This window comes from Dermochelys coriacea, chromosome 3 (assembly GCF_009764565.3).
Source record: "Dermochelys coriacea isolate rDerCor1 chromosome 3, rDerCor1.pri.v4, whole genome shotgun sequence".
Classification (NCBI taxonomy): domain Eukaryota; kingdom Metazoa; phylum Chordata; order Testudines; family Dermochelyidae; genus Dermochelys; species Dermochelys coriacea.
The window spans coordinates 142,588,039-142,611,572 of record NC_050070.1 but is presented as its reverse complement, the minus strand read 5'-3'; the positions used below and the strand labels follow the sequence as shown (position 1 = coordinate 142,611,572).

At 42.8% G+C, this 23,534-nt stretch overlaps 1 protein-coding gene across 1 annotated transcript; it reads right to left on the bottom strand.

Annotated features, from left to right (window-relative positions):
• Positions 1–991: 991 nt before the first annotated feature.
• Positions 992–10,931, bottom strand: LOC119853403 (cytochrome c oxidase assembly protein COX20, mitochondrial). The gene is made up of 4 exons (XM_038396435.2): positions 10,714–10,931; positions 3,003–3,117; positions 2,804–2,867; positions 992–2,080 (listed from the first exon to the last, which is right to left on the bottom strand). The coding sequence occupies exons 1-4, from the start codon at positions 10,744–10,746 to the stop codon at positions 1,939–1,941; spliced, it is 354 nt and encodes a 117-aa protein (XP_038252363.1). The 5' UTR covers positions 10,747–10,931; the 3' UTR covers positions 992–1,938.
• Positions 10,932–23,534: the final 12,603 nt, after the last annotated feature.

Here is a 23,534-nt window from a genome sequence, read left to right as displayed (position 1 = left end):
TCTGAACTGGGATTAGTCATGTGTGGCGGCTGACCTATGAGTTGTACAGATTCTCTGGTCAATGGAAGATGTAAGGAAGGAAGCAAAGTACTTCATAAGGTTACTTGAGTCCTGTAGAGATTTATTTTGTACTTTATACAAAAATCTCTTAAAACGAAAAGCTCTCTTCCTGAATAAAATCTATTTTACTGTTATTTTTCCCATACAAGATCAGACCAGGAGAATTCAACCACACAGGAAGGAAGTGAAGAGAAGGATGGAAAGGAAAAATAGGATTTTTTTGTCTGTTGGGAGAGTAATCTATGTTTACTTAATAATTTTTAAGTTTCAGTAAGACACTGTAAGCTTATCAATGCTATCACAGGTAATAATTTTAAAGAAAAAAAATGCCACAGACAAGGTGTTTCCTGAATTAGAATGCATTTAAAAAAAAAATGGTGCACTGGTTAACATCCAGAAGGTTTGTGAGTAAAACTTCCCTCAGGATCAAGTGATTTATAAACTGACAGGTTTCAGAGTAGCAGCCGTGTTAGTCTGTATTCGCAATGAATCCGATGAAGTGAGCTGTAGCTCACGAAAGCTTATGCTCTAATAAATGTGTTGGTCTCCAAGGTGCCACAAGTACTCCTTTTCTTTTTGTGATTTATAAAGTTATTATAGCCCTGAGGTGCAAATGAATCCAAACCCCTTTCAGGCTACAGGGTAATAAGAAAAAAAAAAAATGTATTATTTTACTCACTAAAAAGGATGAACTACTTTGGACCAAAAGTAGTCTATGGGGTATTGCACTTTAAAAAGAACAATACAGGGCTTGATTCTATGAGGTACAAAGCATCCCCATCACTGACATTAATTGCACAATATCGATAAGCACAGTGTACAAACAAAGAGAAACCCTGAATTAGAGCAGAGTTTCAACAATGCTAAACAATACAAATACCATCTCCAGGGGGTTGTAATACAGAACAATTCATAGTGTTGGGATTTTTTAAAAATAAATTAAATTTATGACATACAGAAATGATAAGTTGAGGGTACAGTTTCAAAACACCAATTTTACAATATATTGTACACATTTCAAAATAAACTATTGACCCAGTAACTAATCAAGGCAAGCAAGTACCTCTCTATCCAGTTATTAAACTGTAAATAGTACAGGCTATGGCAAAGAAGTGCTCTAATTGGAAGACTGGGACTTATGAGATAAAGTATCCCAAACATAAAGGTACAAAAAAGAGTAGCAAATAGCCCTCTTGAAGACTTATTAGTAAATTATTTCATTTTTAGTTTAAAGAACATCCCATCTTTATCCTCAATTTAAAAGTGTCTATTAACGGTCTTAAAGCCAACACCACTAGTAAAAGTTGCCCATTATTCTGTATGTTTCACAGAGATAAGAGGAATATTTACATTATTCATTTTGTTTCAGTCAGTCAACCAGATTAATATTCTTTTTATTATAATAATTACTAGGAATAATTTTTCACATTAAAGAACATGAAACAGCACAGAGATATAAACTTCATTTAATTTTAAATAATTTATAAAGGTCTTGTTTAGATATGGGAAAATTATTATAGCCTGGATTAATCTTATTGTAAAATAATGCCAAAACCGCTAGTCATTTTAGAAAAGCTACACAGCATTGTTCTAAACAATTCTGAAACATTGTTATTAATCCTCAGCAATTAAATGAATCATTTTCAAACACAATGGGCCAGAACTGGAAGGCCATCACTGATTTGTATATAAATGTACACACATTTGTTAGGGCCTTTTTTTAAACAGACTGAGTAGTTTGTTTGAGTCCAGCAGGAAAAATATTGTGTGGGTTATCAATTTTGTTCTCATCCCACACTTACAGGCAGAGTGTACCTTTGCACTTCCATTTTAAGATGCCACAGGTTGTATTTGACTATTGGGTTGCTCTGTGATAAGCTAAGAATTGCTTCCTGGATTGCTGTTTTGTTTTCTTTCTGGATCAAACACACTACTTTCATATAAGATCTTGTTTCTCATCCCTTCTTGAATAATTCTTTGCTGGATCCTTAGTTTTGCATGATTGTATCTGCAATATATCCTTAAGGAAGAAAAAAAAAACAAAGTACATTTGAAAAATATCAAGTTACAACTGTTCAACTAGTTAAAATGTATGAACTATAAATTTCTACACATCATAACTGGACATTTTACAAGCATTTATGTAAATATTAGCACGGCTGCTAATTCTCTAAGGCATGGTTCTACAGCCACTTTCCACAAAGAATTATGTGCAAGCAGCTACAGAATTGGTTCCTAAACATATAATTCTTTTGTACTTTTAAAGATCTGGATTTGGTCCTGATCCTGCAAACACTTGCACACCTGCAGAGTTTTAAACATGTGAACAGTCCTCAGTGATTTCAGTGGAACTACTTATGTACCTAAAGATAAGCACATCTTTAAGTGTTCACAAGATTATGGCCTAAATTACAATTTTAACTGAAAATGGGAGGAAACAGACATGAAGAAAGGAAAGGACAAGAGGACTGCATGGTCTCTTGGGAGACTAAGCCACATGTAGTAGAATGCTTTTTTAAATTTAATTTTAATTAAAAATATGAAGTCCAATAGCTTAAGGTTTATGAACATCCTTGCAAAAATAAGTTTTGAGAATGAATTTAAAGGAGAGGAAGGAGGAATGGCTAATAGAGTCATGAAGGGTCTTCCAAGAAGAGTATGAAAGGTAACAGAGGACGGCACAGAAATATATGTACAAATTTGCAACACTGGTCCGTCAAAATTCAAGAAACATCTTATATACCAGCATCCTAAGGTTGTCAAAACAAAGCCTCCCATTCCAAAGTCAAAAGATCTTTTAACTCTACCTGAAAGAGAACAAACAAAAAACAGATAATGAAAACAATTATCCAAACTACTTTATTTCTCTCAACTAGCAGAACAAAATCAAGCAGAAAAATTTCTCTCTCTTGCTGAAGAAATACAGGAAAACAAAAACTCACTGGTTGCTATAAAATGTCCAAGGCCCACGACTAGAGAACCCAGTGACCCATAGAGTATTGACTCTCGTGCACAGGGAATATTTTGGACATCAAGGATTCCTAGAAGCTTAAAGGTCTAGAAGAAAAAAAAAAAGTAGTTACATTATGACAATATCTTAATTCAGATAATTTTTAAAAAAAAATAATATACTAGAGTTGCATTCTCCATCCCTCTTTCTGATTTTCAGACAAAAAACAAAAAAAGTGGTCCCCTATAGATTCAGTTGTTAGCACAAAACAGTTAATTTGTTGTTGGTTTTATTTTAAATACCCCATAAGACTTTCATTATTTTCAGCTATATTTGTTTTTGTGCAAATAATGCACTGTCATACAAAACATGAGATTATGAAAGTAAACAGAGCCAAATTAATCCCAAATCTATCCTGTTAGTCCACTGAATTATGTCAGGGATGAATGTGGCCCACTAAACTCTGAAAATTTTACCTTCATTCATTATAAGCAATTATCAGTGCTTTCTAAAACCAGATTGGGGCTAATAAAGTGATTATACATTTGCTAACTAGTTCCATCACTTCAATTTAAAATCTAGAAAAAGGATACATTTCCATGCAGAGGCTCCAACCTCAACTCTATCACAAGGCTGACTTGATCCCCCTTTAGTGTTTGTGTATGCGCAAGGGTGCGTGTGTACACACACACACACACACACAGCACCACAGTATCTTTCAGATTAGGGTTGTCTCCATGACAACTAAAATGTGGTCAAACTGAGGAAGTATTTTTTGAGATTAAGACTTAAAATGGCTCAATTCTGAGATGTCTGCATCCTATCTGCCCAAGAGAGTCACATTACCCCACAAAATTTGAGACATTGGTAGACTTTGGACATGGGCTAACGCAAGAGGAAGTGTTCAGGAAAAAGTAAAATGTTTTGTATTATTCAAAAGCTAGAGAATGATTATTTCATTAAAAACACTGATGGCAAAAAAAAAAAAAAAATTATGGTGAAGAATATTCTTGTCATCCTCCAAACCCACCAAGGCTAATTTTCATCTTTAGGTGCCTAAATACCTTTTAAAAAAAATCTGCCCTCAAGTAACTTGTTAAGGGTTATATAAGATGTTTGTGGTAGAGCTGGAAACAGAACCCCAATTTCTAAGTTTCTAAATTAATTGACTCATGTCTACCCACCAAACCATACAGGCTCAAACAAGCTGCTTTATATTTCTTTAATTGGCCAACTGCAAAATAAGTATATTTACCCACTCTGTAAAGTGATTGGAGATGTACAGATTAAAAAGATCTATGTTTTTCAGAGGCATTATCTTGAAGCATTGAAATTTGAAAAATTAGTGAGGAGGGCTTTGAGAAATGCTTATAATATTAAGCATTATATGCTTAGTCAACACACCAAGGTTCTAACCCTGATTTTGACACTTAATTTACTGAGATGTTTTAAAGCATATTTTACCATCATTCAGCTTTTAGTTATGTTGTGCTGCACATGAACATGTGACTAAATCACACAGAGAACATGTGTATCTTTGTCAGGCAGGCATTGCAGGAGACAATTTGTTTGGGCAGCACTACTCACACCACAATCCTTTAATATAATAATCTGATGACCAGTCCATCCCATTTAAAATTGTAAAAAGCTATATACCTTCATTTACATTCACAAAAGAACAATAGGTTTCAGAGTAGCAGCCGTGTTAGTCTGTATTCGCAAAAAGAAAAGGAGTACTTGTGGCACCTTAGAGACTAACAAATTTATTAGAGCATAAGCTTTCGTGAGCTACAGCTCACTTCAGTATGTCTTTTACAAAATCCAAAAAGAATTAGTTTTAAAAACATATGTTCTTACAGAAATGCATATTTCAACCACAGAACAACCTTTACTCTGACCAAAAATAAAAATAAATAAATATAGTTCTTGTCAGGAATCATTAACACAATCCTTTTTGGGAAAAAAAAGTGTTATATATGTAGCTGACGGTTTCTAAGGGCGCCTACTACTCTTAGATCCCTTTGAAAAATCGAAGCAATAAACATTATTGAATACTGATCAGCCTCAAATGCTGGTCCATATACATAAAATTTACCCAAAACTGATAGCTAATCACTTTTCTATTACATTAGTCACCAACAATAATTAGAAGTAACATTACCAAAAGAAAAACATCTAACAAATTTGCAATAGATTTTACATTTATAAAAGCCTCTACAGGCATCTTTAGAGCCTCTGCTCTGAATATAGTTAACTGATAGTATTTCCGACTTAATAGTATTCTTCCCCAAAAAAAAAAAAAAAAAAAAAAAAAAAAAAAAAAAAATCTATGTAGATACCAAAATCAAGATGAAAAAATATGCATAAAAGGCCCTGAAAATACATGGCTCAGAGTTTAGGGTGCTATTGTTGTGATGAAAACTGCATTTCCTGCCGATCAAGAATGTGTTTGTTCATTATGAAGGTACATTTCTGTCTTTATTAATTCTCTGCTTTTAAATCGATTTTACATATGTTATGATCAACAGCTATGTTGTCACTTAGTATCTTTAGGTTTTTAGGTTTTTTTAAGTTATTTTTTAATTTGGAATGGTACCATTCTTGAACACTTTAGATATATCACTGGACAGGGCTTCATTCCAGCTCCAAAATATACAATGCCACATCCCATCTCTTTCAAGTTTTGTTTTCTTAACAGAAAAACAGTCTTAACTCAGTCCCCACTTTCAGTTCTATCTCACTCACAGGCCTCTCACAGCTTCCCAGTTCTGCCCCCTCTTTTGGGCAGCAGCCTCAGGGCTGTCTCCCTGAGGATCTGGCTCTTTGCTCCAGGAGACCTACCATGGGAGTTAGCTCCACTCCACTGTGTCTTCAGCCTCTCTCCATCAATCACCCTTCTACCTCCTGCCCACTAGCAGCTTTTTAGGGTCAGGTGCATTCAAGCTCCCCTTTAAATTGGGTGGACTGGACTCACCTGCTCTGATCCAGGGGAGCTGGGCCTCCATAGGAGCCAACTATCCTGTGACAAGATGGTACAGAAGATGCTATGCTATTGTATTACTTTTGAGAGACATAATTTAGGTTCTTATGCAACACTTACAATTAGTATGAGAGAGCCTGCATACATATGAGATTAGAGTTTGTACACAACTCTATCAAAATCTTTTGCAGAAAGTTTAAATACATAAATGTCAGTTGATTTATGACCAAATCTACTCACGCAACTGAGATAAAAAGGAGTTGGCCCCTTACTCATGTATTCTCATCAGGAATAATTTCAACAGCCCATATGTGGAAAAAAATCATTTGAGTTGCTGTTGTTTGCAAAGACGGTATCCACACTATGTATATACTGCATGATGCATACTTTCAAAATAGTATTTCAACTACTGTTATACTGAAATAATTTGCTTACAACTCCAGGTATAACACCAGAAAGTATGGATGTTAATGAAGCTGATCAGTTTGTCAAAAAAAAAAAAAAAAACAAAAACAAAAAAAAACAAGCCCATACATAATGTTTACATGACAAAATGCTCTATGGAAAAATCTTTATTATTTCATTTTTCAGGTCATCCTTTGTTATGTTTAGTACCTTATTCCACAAGCAGTTCCACTGAAATCAGTAGGCCTACTAAGAGAACCGTATTGGTAAGGGTAGCAGAAATGTCCCTATAAGGCTTCATTATGTAAGGTATTGAGCACCCTCAATATCCACTCATGTGAAAGGGAGCTGGAGGTGGTCAGCACCTCACAAGAGCACACCCCTTGTCACAGGATCAAGACATTCAATTTCCATTACAAGATTTTCTGTAATGAGAACATGCTACAGAAAAAGTAAAAACCTTTCAAATACACAAACTTCTTATACAAAAATTATTGCTTTACATAGGTCTGTATGTAAGAGAAGTAAAGTATTTGTCTAAGAGGCTTTGTCTGTTTAGAAGATATTTCTCTTGGTAAAGAGAAAGCGTAGACTGTCGGTCCTTCATCAGTTGAGACTGAGCCGATCACAACACATCTTCCAATCTTCTCCCGCTCTCGCCATCCTTGTCCATATCTCCTTGTTAGGAAATCATCCCACCTCTTTGGAGGCCGACTGCGTGGCCGTTTTTACTCTCAGGGATACTACTTGGATATAGCTGTGGTCCGTATAACTGTTGTCGCTGAGTTGGGCCGTATGTCCCGCCCACCGCGTTTTGCTGAGCCTGCTTTCAACAAAAACATCCCGCACTCCAGGCTGCTGCCTACTTATATCGTTGGGGATGTAAGTGCAGAGTGAAATGCCCAAAAATGTTCGTTCCATCACCCTCTGTGTGACAGACAGTTAATGTTCTTCAATCTTTGTCAGCGACCATGTTTCGCTGCCATATAACATCGCTGGAAGCACGGTCGAGTTAAAAAGATTTGCACAAGTTGTTTTGCTGATTTTGCCTTGGAGGATGTCCTTGATGTCATTGAATGCGTGCTATCCATTTCTTTTTCTGCACGACAGTTCGCCTTTCTGATCGTGGCGCATGTTAACTTCCTGGCCCAAATAAACGTATTTATCAACCTCTTGGATCTGCTCTCCTCCAAGAGTTATTTGGGTTCTTGGCAGAACATATGATTTCATGCATTTTTTTTTTCCTTTTCCACCAGTTCATTTTTAATCCGACTTGACTACTTTTTGCGTTTTCTTTAAGCATTCTCTCAAGCTGGGCTGTATTTTTGGCTTTCAGCACTATATCATCTGCAAACCTGAAATGGTTGAGCTATTCACTGTTGAAATTAATCCCGCCTTTCAAGTCTGCTCATCGAAAAACCAATTCGAGACAGGCTGTGAATAATATTGGTGAAACTGTTTCTTGATGGGGATTCAGAGGGGATGTAAGAGAAGTAAAGAATTAAAGTAAAGAGAAAGCGTGTTAATTTAATAGATTAACTTTCTAGTGTACAGATTTTTGAACAGTCTGAAATAGACAGTCTAGTAGTACGAGGCACAGATCACAACACAGATGAAAAGGGGAAAAAAGAATAAGGGAAGAAAAATTACATTTTTAAGGTGTTACTTTTCCTGTCATTGTATATGACACAATGAATATTACACAATGAAAAACCTATAGAATTCTCAAAACATCAACATGAAAAATACTGGTCTTCAAAACTGTAGGAGAAAAGGTGAGACCACCATTTCTTTGGTTAATTAAAATAATTAATTAAAAACAGAAAGAGGACAGGAAAAGGTAATTTTAACTTGTTAAATGTGTGTTTCTGGAGACCTGAATAGCTGAATTGGTTGCCGAACTTTCTGAAGTTACCACAGTGCAGTGAAAAAACTTTCAAAGGACTTGCACCTAAACGGTCCCCTTAACAATTATTCTTAAGTGTGGACACCTCTTAATTAACGTTCACTTAGGCCCTAATTTTGCAAGCTGCTCTGCACACGTGGCAGCCTGTGACTATCAGAGTCCCACTGACTTCAGAGCAGCTAGCAAGATCAGGGCCTTGGTTGACAAGACCAGCAATTTTCAGGGTCCACTGCAACTATAAATTGCCTGCTTAAACAATGTCTGGAGCTCAGATTAAAGTAACCATTGTCTGAAACTAGTCCTAAAGCAGAGAACAGGGATTCTCAATTTTTTTTTCATAGTTGTGGTCCACACAATAAGTTTCATGGACCATCTCCCCTTCCACTCTGAACTGTGCTGACTGTGATTGCATAACATTCCTGTGACAATTAAATCATCTGATTAAGTGGAAAAGAGTTATTAGGAAAGCATCTACTGTATTTTTAGCTATCTTTAGTACACTTCACCAGCTGGAAAGAAGAATGAAAGCCAGCACCATATGACCTAAAAACCTCTGTATTTCAGCAGGAAGTACTTCAGCAGACCACAGATTTAGAACCTTTGTCCTAGAGTAGTTATATTCAGTTAAAATTAACTGGAAGTAAAATTTAAGAGCATGCAAGAAGCTTCAATAAAAATGTAATGACTTTTAATACAAAAATATTTTTTGGTAAACAATATGCTGCATATATGTACACAATGGTGCCGTCCATTAAAAAAAAGAAGACAAAAAAAAAAAAAAAACACAGGAAACCTTCAACCTTCTTCAAATTCCCATGAGTTTTTCCCATCTGCTTTTCAATGGTTGACACTGCATTATGGCAATCACCAGGGTTTTCAGAATCTAGAAGAACCCTAAATCACATCCCATAGAAACATCTGTGGGGAAGGGGATCTGGCCATCTTCATTCATGTCTTCCCCCAACACATGCCATCCCTTGGATAGGTTACCATCCCCTCAAAAGGAGGACATGGGTCTTGTCCCAAACCTGGCAGATTCCAGGGGCTCCTTGGGATGCCCTGTACCTCATCAGCATCTTGAAGGTAGGGCAGCTCCATTGGAGCCTTGGTACTAAGAACTCTTACCTTACAACATATGTCACCAGGGCATGTTCTGCATAAAAAATAATTAATACAGCAGAGACTGTGACATATATTAAATATATAAAGGATCCCAATCACCCAAAGAGCCACATCCAGATCGAAAGGAGAAGATAGTCAATTTGTTAGTCTCTAAGGTGCCACAAGTACTCCTTTTCTTTTTGCGAATACAGACTAACAGGGCTGCTACTCTGAAACAGGTCCAAGAGAGCACATGACATTTACCAGCATGTACCTTCTTTGCTTTTTAGTATTATTGGTTATTTTAGAATATTGACCTATAAACAGTATGCATAAGAAATAGGCTTAGAAAGACTAGATTTTATTGGTATGCATCAGTGAACATTGATTTCACTGTGCATACAAATTGCTAAAAAATTCCATTAATAATAACTGAAATGTACAGTTAAGTAAAGTATGAAAAGTGCTGCTTGAGAACTACAGTTTGATTTCAGGATATTTAATGTGATTATTTTACCATGCAATGTTGACAGTTTATGTTTTAACAGTTACAAAGCTTTAGCTTTTTGAATCGCAACACCAATCACCACAAAATAATGATCTGGGCCCGCCTTAATTTCCTGCAATTGTGGACATATAAATAGATGCAACTTTTTAAAAATGCTTAAAAACTCCTAGCCATATTATCGGGCAAAATTATGGAAACCCAAATCACGGACTTTGGAAGCCCAGCTAGGAGGCGATCGCCGCAACCCGGGGAAAGGCCGGCCCGAGCCCGGGTACTGACACTGCAACTTTGAGAAGGCCCCTGTCAAGGGCAGGGAATCTAAAATTAGCTTTGGCAGCCGCGCTGGGCTCAGGAGCTGGGGGAGGCGCGTCACTCCCGGCGCCTGCCCCGGCCGACCCGCAGCGACACCCGGCCAGGCTCTCTGAGCGGCAGCCCTGCACGCTGCGGGGGAGGGGGGGGCGGCAACGGAGCGGACGCGGCTCCCACCCAGGGCGCCGCGGCCCGGGGGCGCCTCCACGCGGGGCAGACACGGGCAGGGCGCCGCCGCATGGATCAATCACCCGCCGGGGGCCGACGCCCCACCCCAGGGACCCGCCCCGGCGGGGGAGGGGGGGGGAAGAGCTCGGCTCTCCCGTGCAGCCGCCACCTCGCGCCTGGGGGGAAAGGGGGGGGACACAGCCAGTCGCGGGGTGGGCAAGGCCCCGCCCCCCTTTGCTCCGGGGAGGTGCCGGCTCCCGACGAACCGAGCCCACGAGGAGAAGGCGCCGCTCTGCTCTGCCCTGTCTCCCCCGCCCCCCCCTTACCTTCTCCGAGCCGGGCTCACCCTCCCCCGCCATGGCCGTGTGCTCACAGCGCCCTCCGCACGCTACCAGTGAGGCCGAGCCGGGCCGTGTGTAAAGTACGCGAGAAAAGTGCCAGCGGAGCCGCTCTAGCCGCCGCGCCCCGCCTCATCTCTATGGTGCCCGAGATGAGCGCGCCGGGCGCCATTTTAGGTATAGCGCTGAGAGATTCCAGCAAAATCCTTTGTTCGCTGAAATGGGTCACGGAGCAGCGCGGGGGCGCGCGCGCGGCTCCCCCTCGCCCGGCCCAACCGCCGCGCGCGCGCGCACGTTCTCGCTGAGCCTCTCACCCGCGCGCGCGCGCGCGCGGGGGCGGATTGAGCCGGGGCTGGTGTCCCCGAGAGACGTGAGAGAGCTGCGGGAGGGGGGAGATGGAGAATAAAATGGAAGGCGGAGATCAGCCCTTCCCTCAGGCGGGGACACAGACCTAGGGGCCAATATTGGCCAGTGTTTAATGTCACCTCACAACGGGGGTGCAGCAGGCAGCTCCCCGCCCAACAGCGACACACACACACACACCCTGCCCAACAGAGACAAGCCCCCAGCCCCGCTCAAGGGCATGAGGGGAAAGTGACAGCCCCTTCCGACATCTCCCTTCCAGCCTCAAAGGCCCATTTCTGGGGTCTCTAAGCCCCAGTCCTTGCACTAGACACAGTTACCGAATTTGCAGTTTATGTAATTACGACCTTGTAATATGCTTGGTGCCCTGTACAATACATAAGATGAAGCTGGGCCTTGCCCCAAATTAATAACCAGCTCCAGCTCCTATTGCCACCGATGCAACCTGAATTACTAAGAGTGTTAAGAGGCACTAAAACCCAAAAGAGCAAACAGCTAAATATGCTGGTTGAGCAATGACTAAGTGGAGGAAGAGGGAAAGTGATGCATAACCATATATAAATAACTGAATGATGTGAACACTATGGAAGGAGAGGGATTATTTAGGGTTACAATGGGTTCCAACTAAATTAGGCAAAATACAAGCAAATGTACAGTAGGAAATGGTTATGAGGTGGTTCATACTGTAATTGGTCTTTTCCATCCTTAATTATTATTACGTGATATACACATGAAATCAATAACAGTAGTATTTGGGAAGATAAACACTGATAAACTTTTGAACCCTGTTGAATGACATAGAACAGAGTTTTCCAATGGAACAGAATGGAAATATTGAAGCTATTTTGCTTTAAGGAAAATAGAGGTTCACTCTCATAAACAGTGAATTGTTAGGAGGATTCATTTTAGGACACTACAATTGTATGGAGATTCATTTTAGGACATTTAAAAAATAGAATCCTCTCCTTCTGGTGATGAAGAACTGTGTTGTTTCAACAAAACATTTGTAATATTGCTTATCAGTTTAAAAAAATATTCCCTCATTGAGGAAGTACCACTGATTTAAATTTTCACAGTGTTTGAGAGACGAATCTCTATTGGACTAAAAGCGTAGTCTACTCTTTGCTCTGTTCACTAATTTGTTGTCCACAGAGCATGCTCAGAAAGAATTAATGGAATGTATATCACTAAAATGCATTGGTTAAAAGTTTCTTAAAAATCAATTCAAGACAGACAAGTATGGTTTGAATTCTGATAGGTATACGTTAGTTTTAAATATTTTCAAGTGGTGATTATTATTATTTATATCAGGGATTTGGAGTGTAACCCTTCTGCTCGTCAGAGTTGGCTGACCTGACATATTAGCCATTATACAAACAGTAATTTCCTCAAAATATAAGTACAAACAAAATATAAATTGTTTCCCAATGTAGTGGATCCCTCTACAGGTGCTTGTGAGGGATACTGACCCAGGGATCCTGGACGAGCCCCCAAAATGTAACCTTTCTGCCCATCAGAGTTGGCAGCAACAAGGGCCGGGTTCAGTAACTAGGGGTTCCATTCCAATAACGCAATGCAAAATCGGCTCGAGGCCCCACCCAGTGACCTGGGACAAATATATACCACCCTCGCTGGGCGCCTCCAAGAGGCAATACTTCCTCTCTCGCAAGCACATAGTGTGAGTGTAGCAAAAAGCCTTTTAATAACAGAGAGAAACAATGTGGCATTATGTTGGGGAAACACCACCAACAGGATTCATAACACAACCCATGAGCCAAAACCCACCCCAAGCAAATTGGGGAGTGTCGTTTCCCTTTGGTTCTAGAGTCCAGCAACCCAAAATCACTCAAAAGTCCAACGACCCAAAAGTCTCTGTCCCTGGTCAGGGCAGCCCCAGAGTTCGAAAGTTTATCTGCAGAGTTTTACCTCCCAACCTGGGTGGAGATGGGTGGGGGGAGGGGTTAAGGGGCACCTTACGTGGTCCAAAGCTGATTGCCCCACCTCTCCATGGGGCTCCGCTCTGCCAGCCACCCCCATGAGCTGCTCCAGGCATCTGACAAACTGCTCTGCTCTGCTCACCGTCCCGCAAACTGCTCCGCCATATATCTTCAGGGTCCCCCACTACAACACTCAGTGATTTCAGCTCTTAGTAAGTTTATCTCTTTTGTGATTTCAGCTTGTAGTAGGGGAGCTTCAGTGCTGGTTACCATTAGCCCAAAGTGCATTCAGCTCAACAGCCTGTAACTAGACTCCTAATAGAATCAAAATTAGCTCTGATATTCCACAAAGGAGGAAATGCAATTAGCATATAAGGCCCTCACCAGGGGCCCATACCACCAAGTATTAATACCTGCCCCCAGCCTCTCCCTATTCACGGGGTTTTGGAACCACGATCCTTACCTAGCGAGTGCTGCTTAGTTGATGGTGAGTCCCTCCATCATAACAAAAGGCCAAATATAGTTCCACTGTCCTTGATTCACATAATCAGGATAATAACAGTTTATTCCTGCCCCAATAACAGAGAAATTGGGGCTCCTACAGCAGCCAAAGTGACCATTTAGGCAGGGTGGGTGTGCCTATGCAAATGAGATCAGCCCCTGAAGTTCTTTTCCACAACCCACCATGACTCGCCACCAGATGTCAGGGTAGAGCTCATCCTGACTCTGCTTACATCCTCCCCACAGCCGAGAATTTGTCATCCCGACAAATCACACTCCCTATTATACCAATTCACTGGTTCCCTCCAAAGGGCCTCAGAAAGCCCACTTCAGCTTTCACGAGCCTGTGTGCTAAGAGTATTGGCTCCTCACTAGTCACCCCAGGTGCCTCAGAAGTTAACAGTTTTACTGGTCTTATTACCCTGTCTTGTCTACTGAGAATTTCTGTTGCGGGGTAGGCAGGACATCTTCTTGAGCGATGGATGGAGAGGTTTCCTTTGAGGATCCCTTGGCTACTGGCATAGGCCCCTGCATCTCCAGTTCTGACCATAGAAGGTCCAACGTGACTAGGGGCCCCTCCCCCTAGAGGTCTCCACTGTCCGATAGCCTGTGTGCATCATCACACGGGGGCCCCATCGGGGGTACAGGGGTGCCAGTAACGGGCCTAAATACCTCTGCCATGGGGTTTAGGGCGGAGGAAGGGAGCTCTCTCTTGGTTCAGCTGATTGAGACTGAAATATTTTCTCCATTCCAGAATACACCATGGTTGTGTCTTCCTCCTCAGACTCATTCTCAGATGTGCTGAATAGGGGTAGGTTAGCTGCAGGGGGCCCGCTGTCCGTGTTGGATGGCGGCTTTGGTCTAGCACTTCTGTTCTGCCCGGCTGCCCTGTTGTGACCCATCTCATAAGGGGTGCTTACCAATTCCCCCACAGGGAGCAAAAGGTTTCTATGCACCATCTTTATTTGCCCTGGACCATCTTCAGGTTTGATCTTGTAGACCGGCAGATCCCCCAGCTTTTCCATCACCAGGTAAGGTATTGCCTTCCATCTGTCAGCTATCTTGTGTTTGCCAGCAATACCCAAATTTCGCAGCAGGACTCTGTTCCCCGGCTGGAGCTCCTGCGAACGCAATCTAGCATCATATTAATGTTTGTTGCGGTCTGCATTCTTCCGAGCCGCAGCGGTAGCTAAGTGATAAGCGTCCCGCAGCTTTTCTCTTAGTTGGGATACATATTGCTGATGAGTTTCATAGCTATCTCCATCCTCTGATACACCAAAGCACAAGTCTATGGGTAATCTTGGTTCTCGTCCAAACATCAAGAGATATGGGGTGACTCCTGTAGCATCGTTCTTTGTGGCATTGTAGGCATGCACCAGAAATGCCACATGTTGGCTCCAGGTTGCCTTCTGCTCTGGTTGCAAAGTTCCCAACATATCCAATAGGGTTCGGTTGAACCTCTCTGGCTGAGGATCTCCTTGGGGGTGATAAGGCTTTGTCCTAGACTTTTAATTCCTGCGATCTTCAGCATCTCCTTCAGAAGGTGACTCTCAAAATCCCGCCCCAATCAGAGTGTATCCGAGCCAGGAATCCATAGACTGAGAAATATTTGTCCCACAATACTCGAGTGACGGTGGTGCCCCTCTGATCACGTGTGGGATATGCCTGTGCATACCATGTAAAATGGTCAGTCACTGCTAGAATGTTCCCAACATTCCTCTTGTCTACCTCTACAGACAAGAAATCAATGCATACCAGTTCCAAGAAATCAATGCTGGTGATGTTCTTGAGATATGCAGCCCTCGTGGGCAGAGTTTTCCTTTGAACACATCGAGCGCAAATCTCACATTTCCTGCGAACATCTTCAGCCATTCGGGGCCAATAGAACCTAGTACGAATAAGTTCCAGGGTCCTCTCCATCCCTAAATGTCCAACGTCATCATGCAGGGCCCTCATGGCCAGGGTTCTGTACTCTTTTGGCAGTACTAGTTGTGCTCATTGCTTTTGTAAAGGGTCGGTGGTCATTCGGTGTAGCACTCCCTGAATCAGTTTTAGTTTGGTCCATTCTTTTAATAGTAGTTTACCCTCTGGATTAGTTGGGACAACCGCAGCTGGGCTTCGCCCCTCCCTTTTGGCAAGTAGTGTATCACGAATGTCAATATCTTGCCACTGGGCTTCTTGCCAGTCAGCCTCATTGAGCATGGGCAAGGGAGATTGGTCTAATGCAATATAGTTCACTGAAGCAGAAGGCATGCATTCAGGGGGCAGGCCCAAAGCTTCTGCAACACATCCCTGAAGGCTCTCACGGGCCTCTGGCTCTCGGCGACTCACACTGCAAATAGCTCTCACTCCATCTGTGGGTACCACAGCAACTTCTGGTGCCTGCAGATGCCTGGACAATGCATCTGCATCTACATTGCTTCTCCCTGATCGGTATTGAATGCTGAACTCATAGCTAGCCAAAGCGGCCACCCATCTCTGCCCTGTAGCATCCAGCTTAGCACTTGTTAACACATAAGTCAGTGGATTGTTGTCTGTCCACACTTGGAACTGAGCACCATACAAGTAGTCTAGAAATTTCTCAGTGATGGCCCATTTCAAGGCCAAGAATTCCAGCTTGTGGGTGGGATAGCGAGTTTCACTATCAGACAATCCTCGGCTGGCAAAGGTTACAGGTTTACATTTGCCTTCCACTTCCTGGTACAGGACTGCTCCCAGACCTTCCAAACTGGCATCAGTGTGCAGGATAAATGGTTTGCTTGGGTCAGCAAAAAACTAGGACTGGAGCATGAGTTAGGCAAGTAATGATTTCTCGAAAAACCTTTCACATCTCTCATCCCACCGTGGCCCAAATGGTTCGAAGGGACCATAGTGTCTCTGTACAGGAGGCTTTGGGGACCTCCCCTTATTCCTGGTCTTAGATTTGTTCTTGCTGGACTGGTGTCCCCTGGTAAGATCATTCAGAGGCTTTACAATCGTAGCATAGTTTTTCACAAATCTGCGGTAGTAGCCACTAAATCCAAGAAAGGTCTTAAGTTCTCTGTAGTTACTTGGACATGGCCATGTAGTGAGTGCTTCTGTTTTATCGGGATCAGTACTAACACCCTGTTGGGATACGATGTGACCCACATACTTCACTGAGGTTCTGCAGAACTGGCATTTGTCAACTGAAAGCTTCAGACCATAATCCTACAATCTATCCAGCACTTTAAGAAGTTTTTCTTCATGCTCCTCTAAGGTTCTTCCAAACACAATCAGGTCATCCAAATAAACTAACACTTGCAGTAAATCCATGCCTCTCACAACTTTCTCCATGAGATGTTGAAAGGTGGCAGGTGCTCCAGAAATCCCTTGGGGCATGCGTTCGAACTGATAAAACCCTAATGGGCAGATGAAGGCTGTCTTCTCCTTATCTTCTTCTCCCAGAGGAATCTGGTAGTATCCACTTCGAAGATCCAACACAGAGAACCACTGGCTTCCCAGCAAACAGTCTAAGGCATCTTGGACTCGAGGCATAGTGTACTGGTCAACCACAGTATGGCTGTTTAGGGTGTGGTAGTCAATACACATCCGGATTTTCCCATTCTTTTTACGGACTACCACAATGGGTGAGGCGTATGGGCTGCGGGATTCTGTAATGATGCCATTCGCAGCCAGCTCCTGAAGATGATGTCGCACATCTTCCATCTCAGAGAGAACAATCTTCCTAGATCTCTCCCTGAAAGGTCGAGAGTCATGTAGTCTGATATTGTGCTCTACTCCTTTTGCACATCCCACATCCCACTCATGCAGTGAGAACACCTTGGATCTTTCACAAAGTTTCTTCCTCAGGCGATCTTTCCACTCCTTGGACACTGGTGAATCTCCAAAGTCAAACTTTGCTGGGTCTATTGTCGGAACTTGAATTTCACACTGGGGTTTTACAATCGACTCAGGCTCAAAGAGGTCTGCTATCTTTTGTTGCTTCACAACAACATCACGACTCATTTCATTAGCAATCAGTATAGTCACCCTTTCCTGGGCTTCAGCAGGTAGGGTTATGACTCCACTGGGGACCAGCACTCCTTCAGGGAGCTCTCCTCCCATTGGCTGCTCTATCATTGCTAACGTCCCTTTACTGCCTTTCAGCCAGGTACTCATGACAAGCACTTCTTGCTCCGTCCTTGCAGGCACTACTAAGGGGGTCGTGCCGGCGTACTTCAGTGCCCCATGGGTGTGTCCCTTTTAGCGCTCTCAATTTTCCTATAGGCTTCAGCACAAAGCATATGGATCATCAGGGTATTCAGGTACTGGTCCCCAGCCTGCCTTCTGCAGTAATCTGCGAGTACCTTGAAGAGATTGGTCCCTATCAGCACAGACACATCAGAGGCCCCTTTAGGGTCAGGGCATATTAAGGCAGCTGTGTCTACCTCTTCTCTTACCCCAGCCACCTCCTCTGGGAATTCCAGGTGCACTATGACGTACTCTTGGTCGGGGTATTCATCCATGCTGAGGCCATACAGAGCAAGGCCAGTCAGTGGCTGTATAGGCAGGTGCCTAAGCATCTGTTGGTAGAATGACTGAAATATAATAGTCACTTGAGATCCAGCGTCAAGCACTGCTTTACACTCCACCCCTTCAATCCTCACGTTGACCTCTGCTCGAGGCCCTATCAGTCCTGCGGGGATCCCCGCTGGATGGTCTTTTCTGGGGGAAATCTTCAAATCCTGTAGGCCTGGGCGGTCCCCGTCCCCAGACCCTCTGGCCGCTGCTGGATCTCATCCAACTGATCCTCAGCTTTCCATACACTAAGGCGGGGTTTTCTTCATTATGGCACTTGGCAGCACTGTGTCCATCCTGACCACATCGGTAGCAGAAGAATTGACCTTTCCCCCTTCGCCTGGGTGGGATGGTGGCTCTAAGTGCGGGCTTCTCAGTCACCACAGTTTGAGGCTCCTTATTCCTGGAAGTCTTAACTTGGTCAACGGTGCTTTGCAGCTCAGCTATCCGTTCCGTCAGGACCTGCATTTGTTGGGCAAGTTCCTCTTTGGTGCTCACCATAAGAACACTGGCCATTTGCAGTGGTGTTGTGCTGGCTGGCTCCGATGTTTTGGCTTCCCAAAACTCACTGGCAGCCTGCCTTTCTTCCTCCTCTCTGACCTCTTTTATCAGCTGGGAGTAACTTGGGGGATGTTCCTGTCGTTCTCTTAGCTGGAGATGAAGTAGAATTGGGTTCTGATACTGAGTTCTTACAATTTGAGCCAGTCTGGTCTGATCCATCTGCTCAGCAGTCACTGCTCCCCTCATAGGTTTCAGAGTAGCAGCCGTGTTAGTCTGTATTCGCAAAAAGCCACTCTATACGGCAAAATTCAGTGCCTTGCATAATGACAGGTTTCAGAGTAGCAGCCGTGTTAGTCTGTATTCGCAAAAATAACAGCTCTCTGAAGCAGTCTCTCCAGTCTCTGTATGTAGGCTGAAGCCTTCTCGCCCTTTTGTTGTTGGGAATTAAGGAACTTACAGTAGCTGTCTTCAGGGCCCTCTACACTCCCAAAGGTGTGTTCAAGGGCCTCTAGGCAGTCCTTCACACTGACCCCAGGGTCAATGAGCTTCAGGGTGCGAATCACATCTAGTGTTGGGCCACCAAGGCTCTCTAAGAGACATCTTCGCTTTTCTGCATCTGGAATGGCCCACTCTTGCAGCATTTCAGTGGTATGCTCTAACCAGGGTTCAAACTCCTCCTCCCCAGCAAATAACCTTAACTTACGACAAGAGTTTGATGCAGCATGGGACCGCACAACCTTTTCCAATGTTTGCCCCAGAGCTTTTGTCCAATCATTGGCCCAGGCTGCAGCCTCTGAGCTAGAAGCTGCTGAGCCGGGGCCAAACAAACCTGACATTATACAAACAATAATTTCCTCAAAATATAAGCACAAACAAAACAAAATATAAATTGTTTCCAAATGTAGTGGATCACTCAATAGGTGCTTGCAAGGGGTACTGACCCAGGGATCCCGGACAAGCTCCCAAAATGTAAACCTTCTGCCCGTCAGAGTTGGCAGCAACAAGGGCTGGGTTCAGTATCTAGGGGTTCCATTCCAATAACGCAATGCAAAACCGGCTCGAGCCCCCACCCAGTGACCTGGGACAAATATATACCACCCTCGCTGGGCGCCTCCAAGAGGCAATACTTCCTCTCTTGCAAGCACATAGTGTGAGTGTAGCAAAAAGCCTTTTAATAACAGAGAGAAACAATGTGGCCATGTGTTGGGGAAACACCACCAACAGAATTCATAACACAACCCTTGGGCAAAAACCCACCCCAAGCAAATTGGAGAGTGTTGTTTCCCTTTGGTTCTAGAGTCCAGCAACCCAAAATCACCCAAAGTCCCAAAAGTCCAACGACCCAAAAGTCTCTGTCCCTGGTCAGGGCAGCCCCAGAGTTCGAAAGTTTATCTGCAGAGTTTTACCTCCCAACCTGGGTGGAGATGGGTGGGGGGGAGGGGTTAAGGGGCACCTTACGTGGTCCAAAGCTGATTGCCCCACCTCTCCATGGGGCTCCGCTCTGCCAGCCACCCCCATGACCTACTCCAGGCATCTGACAAACTGCTCTGCTCCACCAGCCACTCTGCTCTGTTCGCCGTCATGCAAACTACAATGCTCTGCTCTGCTCACCGTCCTGCAAACTACTCCGGCATATATCTTCAGGCTCCCCCACTACACAACACTCAGTGATTTCAGCTCTTAGTAAGTTTAGCTCTTTTGTGATTTCAGCTTATAGTAAGGGAGCCTCAGTGCTGGTGTACCATTAGCCCAAACTGAATCCAGCTCAACAGCCTGTAACTAGACTCCTAATTTCAGAGTAGCAGCCGTGTTAGTCTGTATTCGCAAAAAGAAAAGGAGTACTTGTGGCACCTTAGAGACTAACAAATTTATTAGAGCATAAGCTTTCGTGAGCTACAGCTCACTTCATCGGATGCATTTGGTGGAAAAAACAGACTCCTAATAGCATCAAAATTAGCTCTGATATTCCACAGTGGAGAGAGGAGGAAATGCAATTAGCACATAAGGCCCTCACCAGGGGGGCCTATACCACCAAATACTAATACCTACCCCCCAACTTCTCTCTATTCACTGGGTTTTGGAACCCATGACCCTTACCTAGTGAGTGCTGCTTAGTTGATGGTGAGTCCCTCCATCATAACAAAAGGCCGAATATAGTTCCACTGTCCTTGATTCACATAATCAGGATAATAACAGTTTATTCCTGCCCCAATAACAGAGAAACTGGGGCTCCTACAGCAGCCAAAGTGACCATCTAGGCAGGGTGGGTGTGCCTATGCAAATGAGATCAGCCCCTGAAGTTCTTTTCCACAACCCACCATGACTCGCCACCAGATGTCAGGGTAGAGCTCATCCTGACTCTGCTTACATCAGCAATCAAATTTTTGAATTGCTCCGTTCCAGCTCCACTCCGGCACCAATAGTGACTGCTCCAGCTTCGCTCCGCGCTCTGACTCAAGTTAATTTTTAACTAAATAAAAAAGTGCATACTATAATTTTGAAAAAGCATTATTTTTATTCAGACTTTTAAAACAATTTAAATGTCATCAACAATGATACAAACTAGAATCATTCATAATTCATTCTGTAAAAAATTATTGCAGCAATCAAGTCGTCTTTCATAGCCTGCTGCAAATAATTTAAAATTAACTTTAAAGTCGAAAACAGTCGCTGTACACTATCTTGAGTTGTTGGCATGCTCAAATCAATTCTACAGGCAGCCTGAATGTGGTGTGGGTAGCTGTGAATGGCCTCAAAAACAGACTTAACTTTTAACCTACCAATAGGTTCCATTGCCTCACAATCTTCCCAAAAATTTCTCTCAAATAATGCTTCATTACAATTATGAATCGCAGAAACTTGCCGGCGTCTTTCTTGTTTATCCAATTCCTTTTTGAAGGTGTCATCTTCTGAAGAATTGGTGCTTGAATTATCTCCATTTCCCTGTGACGGTTGAAGACATCTGAGGGATGGATGCTCGAACAAGTTCAGAGTGGAGACGGAAGTTTGAAAACAGCCTGCTATTTCTGAAGGATGTGAACTTTCCAAAACCGCAAATTTGATTGTTGATGACTCTTTTTGTTGTGTTTTGTTTTCTTCAACCTCTTTCACCAAGTTCAAATGTAGCAATAGATTTTGTTTTTCGAGTCATCGAGCAATATCAAGAAGCCCTTCCTTTGCCTTTAGTATTTCCCTTGAGGTAAGAAGAATCCGATACTGTGGATCAACATAAACTCCAGCAAGGAAATGAATATTGTCAAAAAGCTTCTCTTCGCTTTTCTGCATGGAGGATAGAATTCCTTCTGCAATTTGCCCACCATTTTCTTGCAAGAATATTGACAGTTTTTGCCATTCCTTCATTAAAACTCCCAGGGTTACATCGACAGCTTGAAGATTCACGGTTGTTTGGTTTGGTTTTGCCAAGAGGTCTCACAGGTTCTTCACTTTGTCCATTCAGCTTTTGTTAACTTGAGTTCTCTTGTTGCAGCAGCAGCCACTTGTTCACAGTAAGATTGAAAAATGAGAAGCTGATCAATCATCGCAAATGTTGAACCCCAGCAAGTCATAGTATCCAATGATTGAGTTACCCCATGTAGATCAAGCAGAACACTTTGAATACTTGGGGTTCATAGTTTGACAACGACTTGCTGAATTTTTGCCAGAAATTTCTTTGCATGTTCTTTGTTCAGTCCATCCCAGATTGCCAACTGAAGAGTGTGAATACCACACCTCATCAGTTCGACTTTTGAGTTGTCTCATGAAGCCATGTTGGAAGTACGAGGCTAGGGTCATTAACCCATTGCGCAGCAGCATCCATGTTGAGTTCGATTTCATCCATTCCTTTAGTTCCTTCATCAGGCAAAATAGCTTCAGTTCTGTCCACATCCCTGTTGTCAGAGGTAGAAATGGTTTCATTGTCCTCGCTGAAATTTTTGACAGCGTCATGTTTGCTGCATTGTCAACACAGATGCGCAGCACTTGCATTTCACTGATCACAAATTTTTCTAAAATAGCTTTTACTTGACTTTTTATGTACGAAGAATTGTGACGCCCTTCAGTGTCGATTATGTCCAAGGTTTTTACAAGCTTTATCTTTTCCTTCTTCATAGTACTGAGCATTGATTGCAAGGAAATTTCTGTTTCCACGGGTTGCCACATCCATTTTCAAGTAGCACAATTTTTGTTCCAAAGCTTTCTTGAGCTCTTTGCGACCAGACTCAGCTGTGCTGACAACTAAAATGACGAACCGCATCGTGCCCCGTCGAAATGCCAAGCTGCCGACCCATTTCACCTGCAGTTTTTTGGAATCCTTTGTTCTTTAGCCTGAAGGTAGTGAGCGGTGTTGAACTCAAGCAAACCATTTCCATCAGCCCTTCACGGAAAGTATTGGCATTCAGGGTGACTGTAACCTTTGAGGACTTCAAATATGAGTCAAGTTTTGTTCGTTCAATTTTGGGTTTCTTTTCAGATGTAGCTCTGCAAAAAATCTTTTCATCAGGAGTTTTAAAAGAGCCAGATGAACGTCGTTTAGCCGCATCAGCTTTCTGTTTTGCCTCATCTTCCTGGTCCTTTTTTGTAACCAGAGCCGCATATTTTTCAGGATGGTTACCTTTTACATGCCGCCAAAGGCTGAAACTTTTCACGGCACTTGCTTCACTTGTCTTGAAGCTACATGGCTTCAGCTCGCCATTCACTTCCTTTTCCATCTTGCACGTTGCCTATTTCTTCTTTGCTTTTCCCAAAAGCCCAAATTTGGGCTTTTCAAATTCAAAAGTAAAGATTTCGTTGAGATTCTTTTCCGTAAATCAGCTATCAATCATGGGGGGCAGATTTGATTTTTTTGTTGAAGCCATGGCCAATTTTTCTTGTGCTGTTACCACATCCAAATGTTTCTTGTTATGATCTTCGAAAAACAATGAACAAAAGCATTACATTTTTTTATAATGTACCTGCTTGTGATATCTTAAC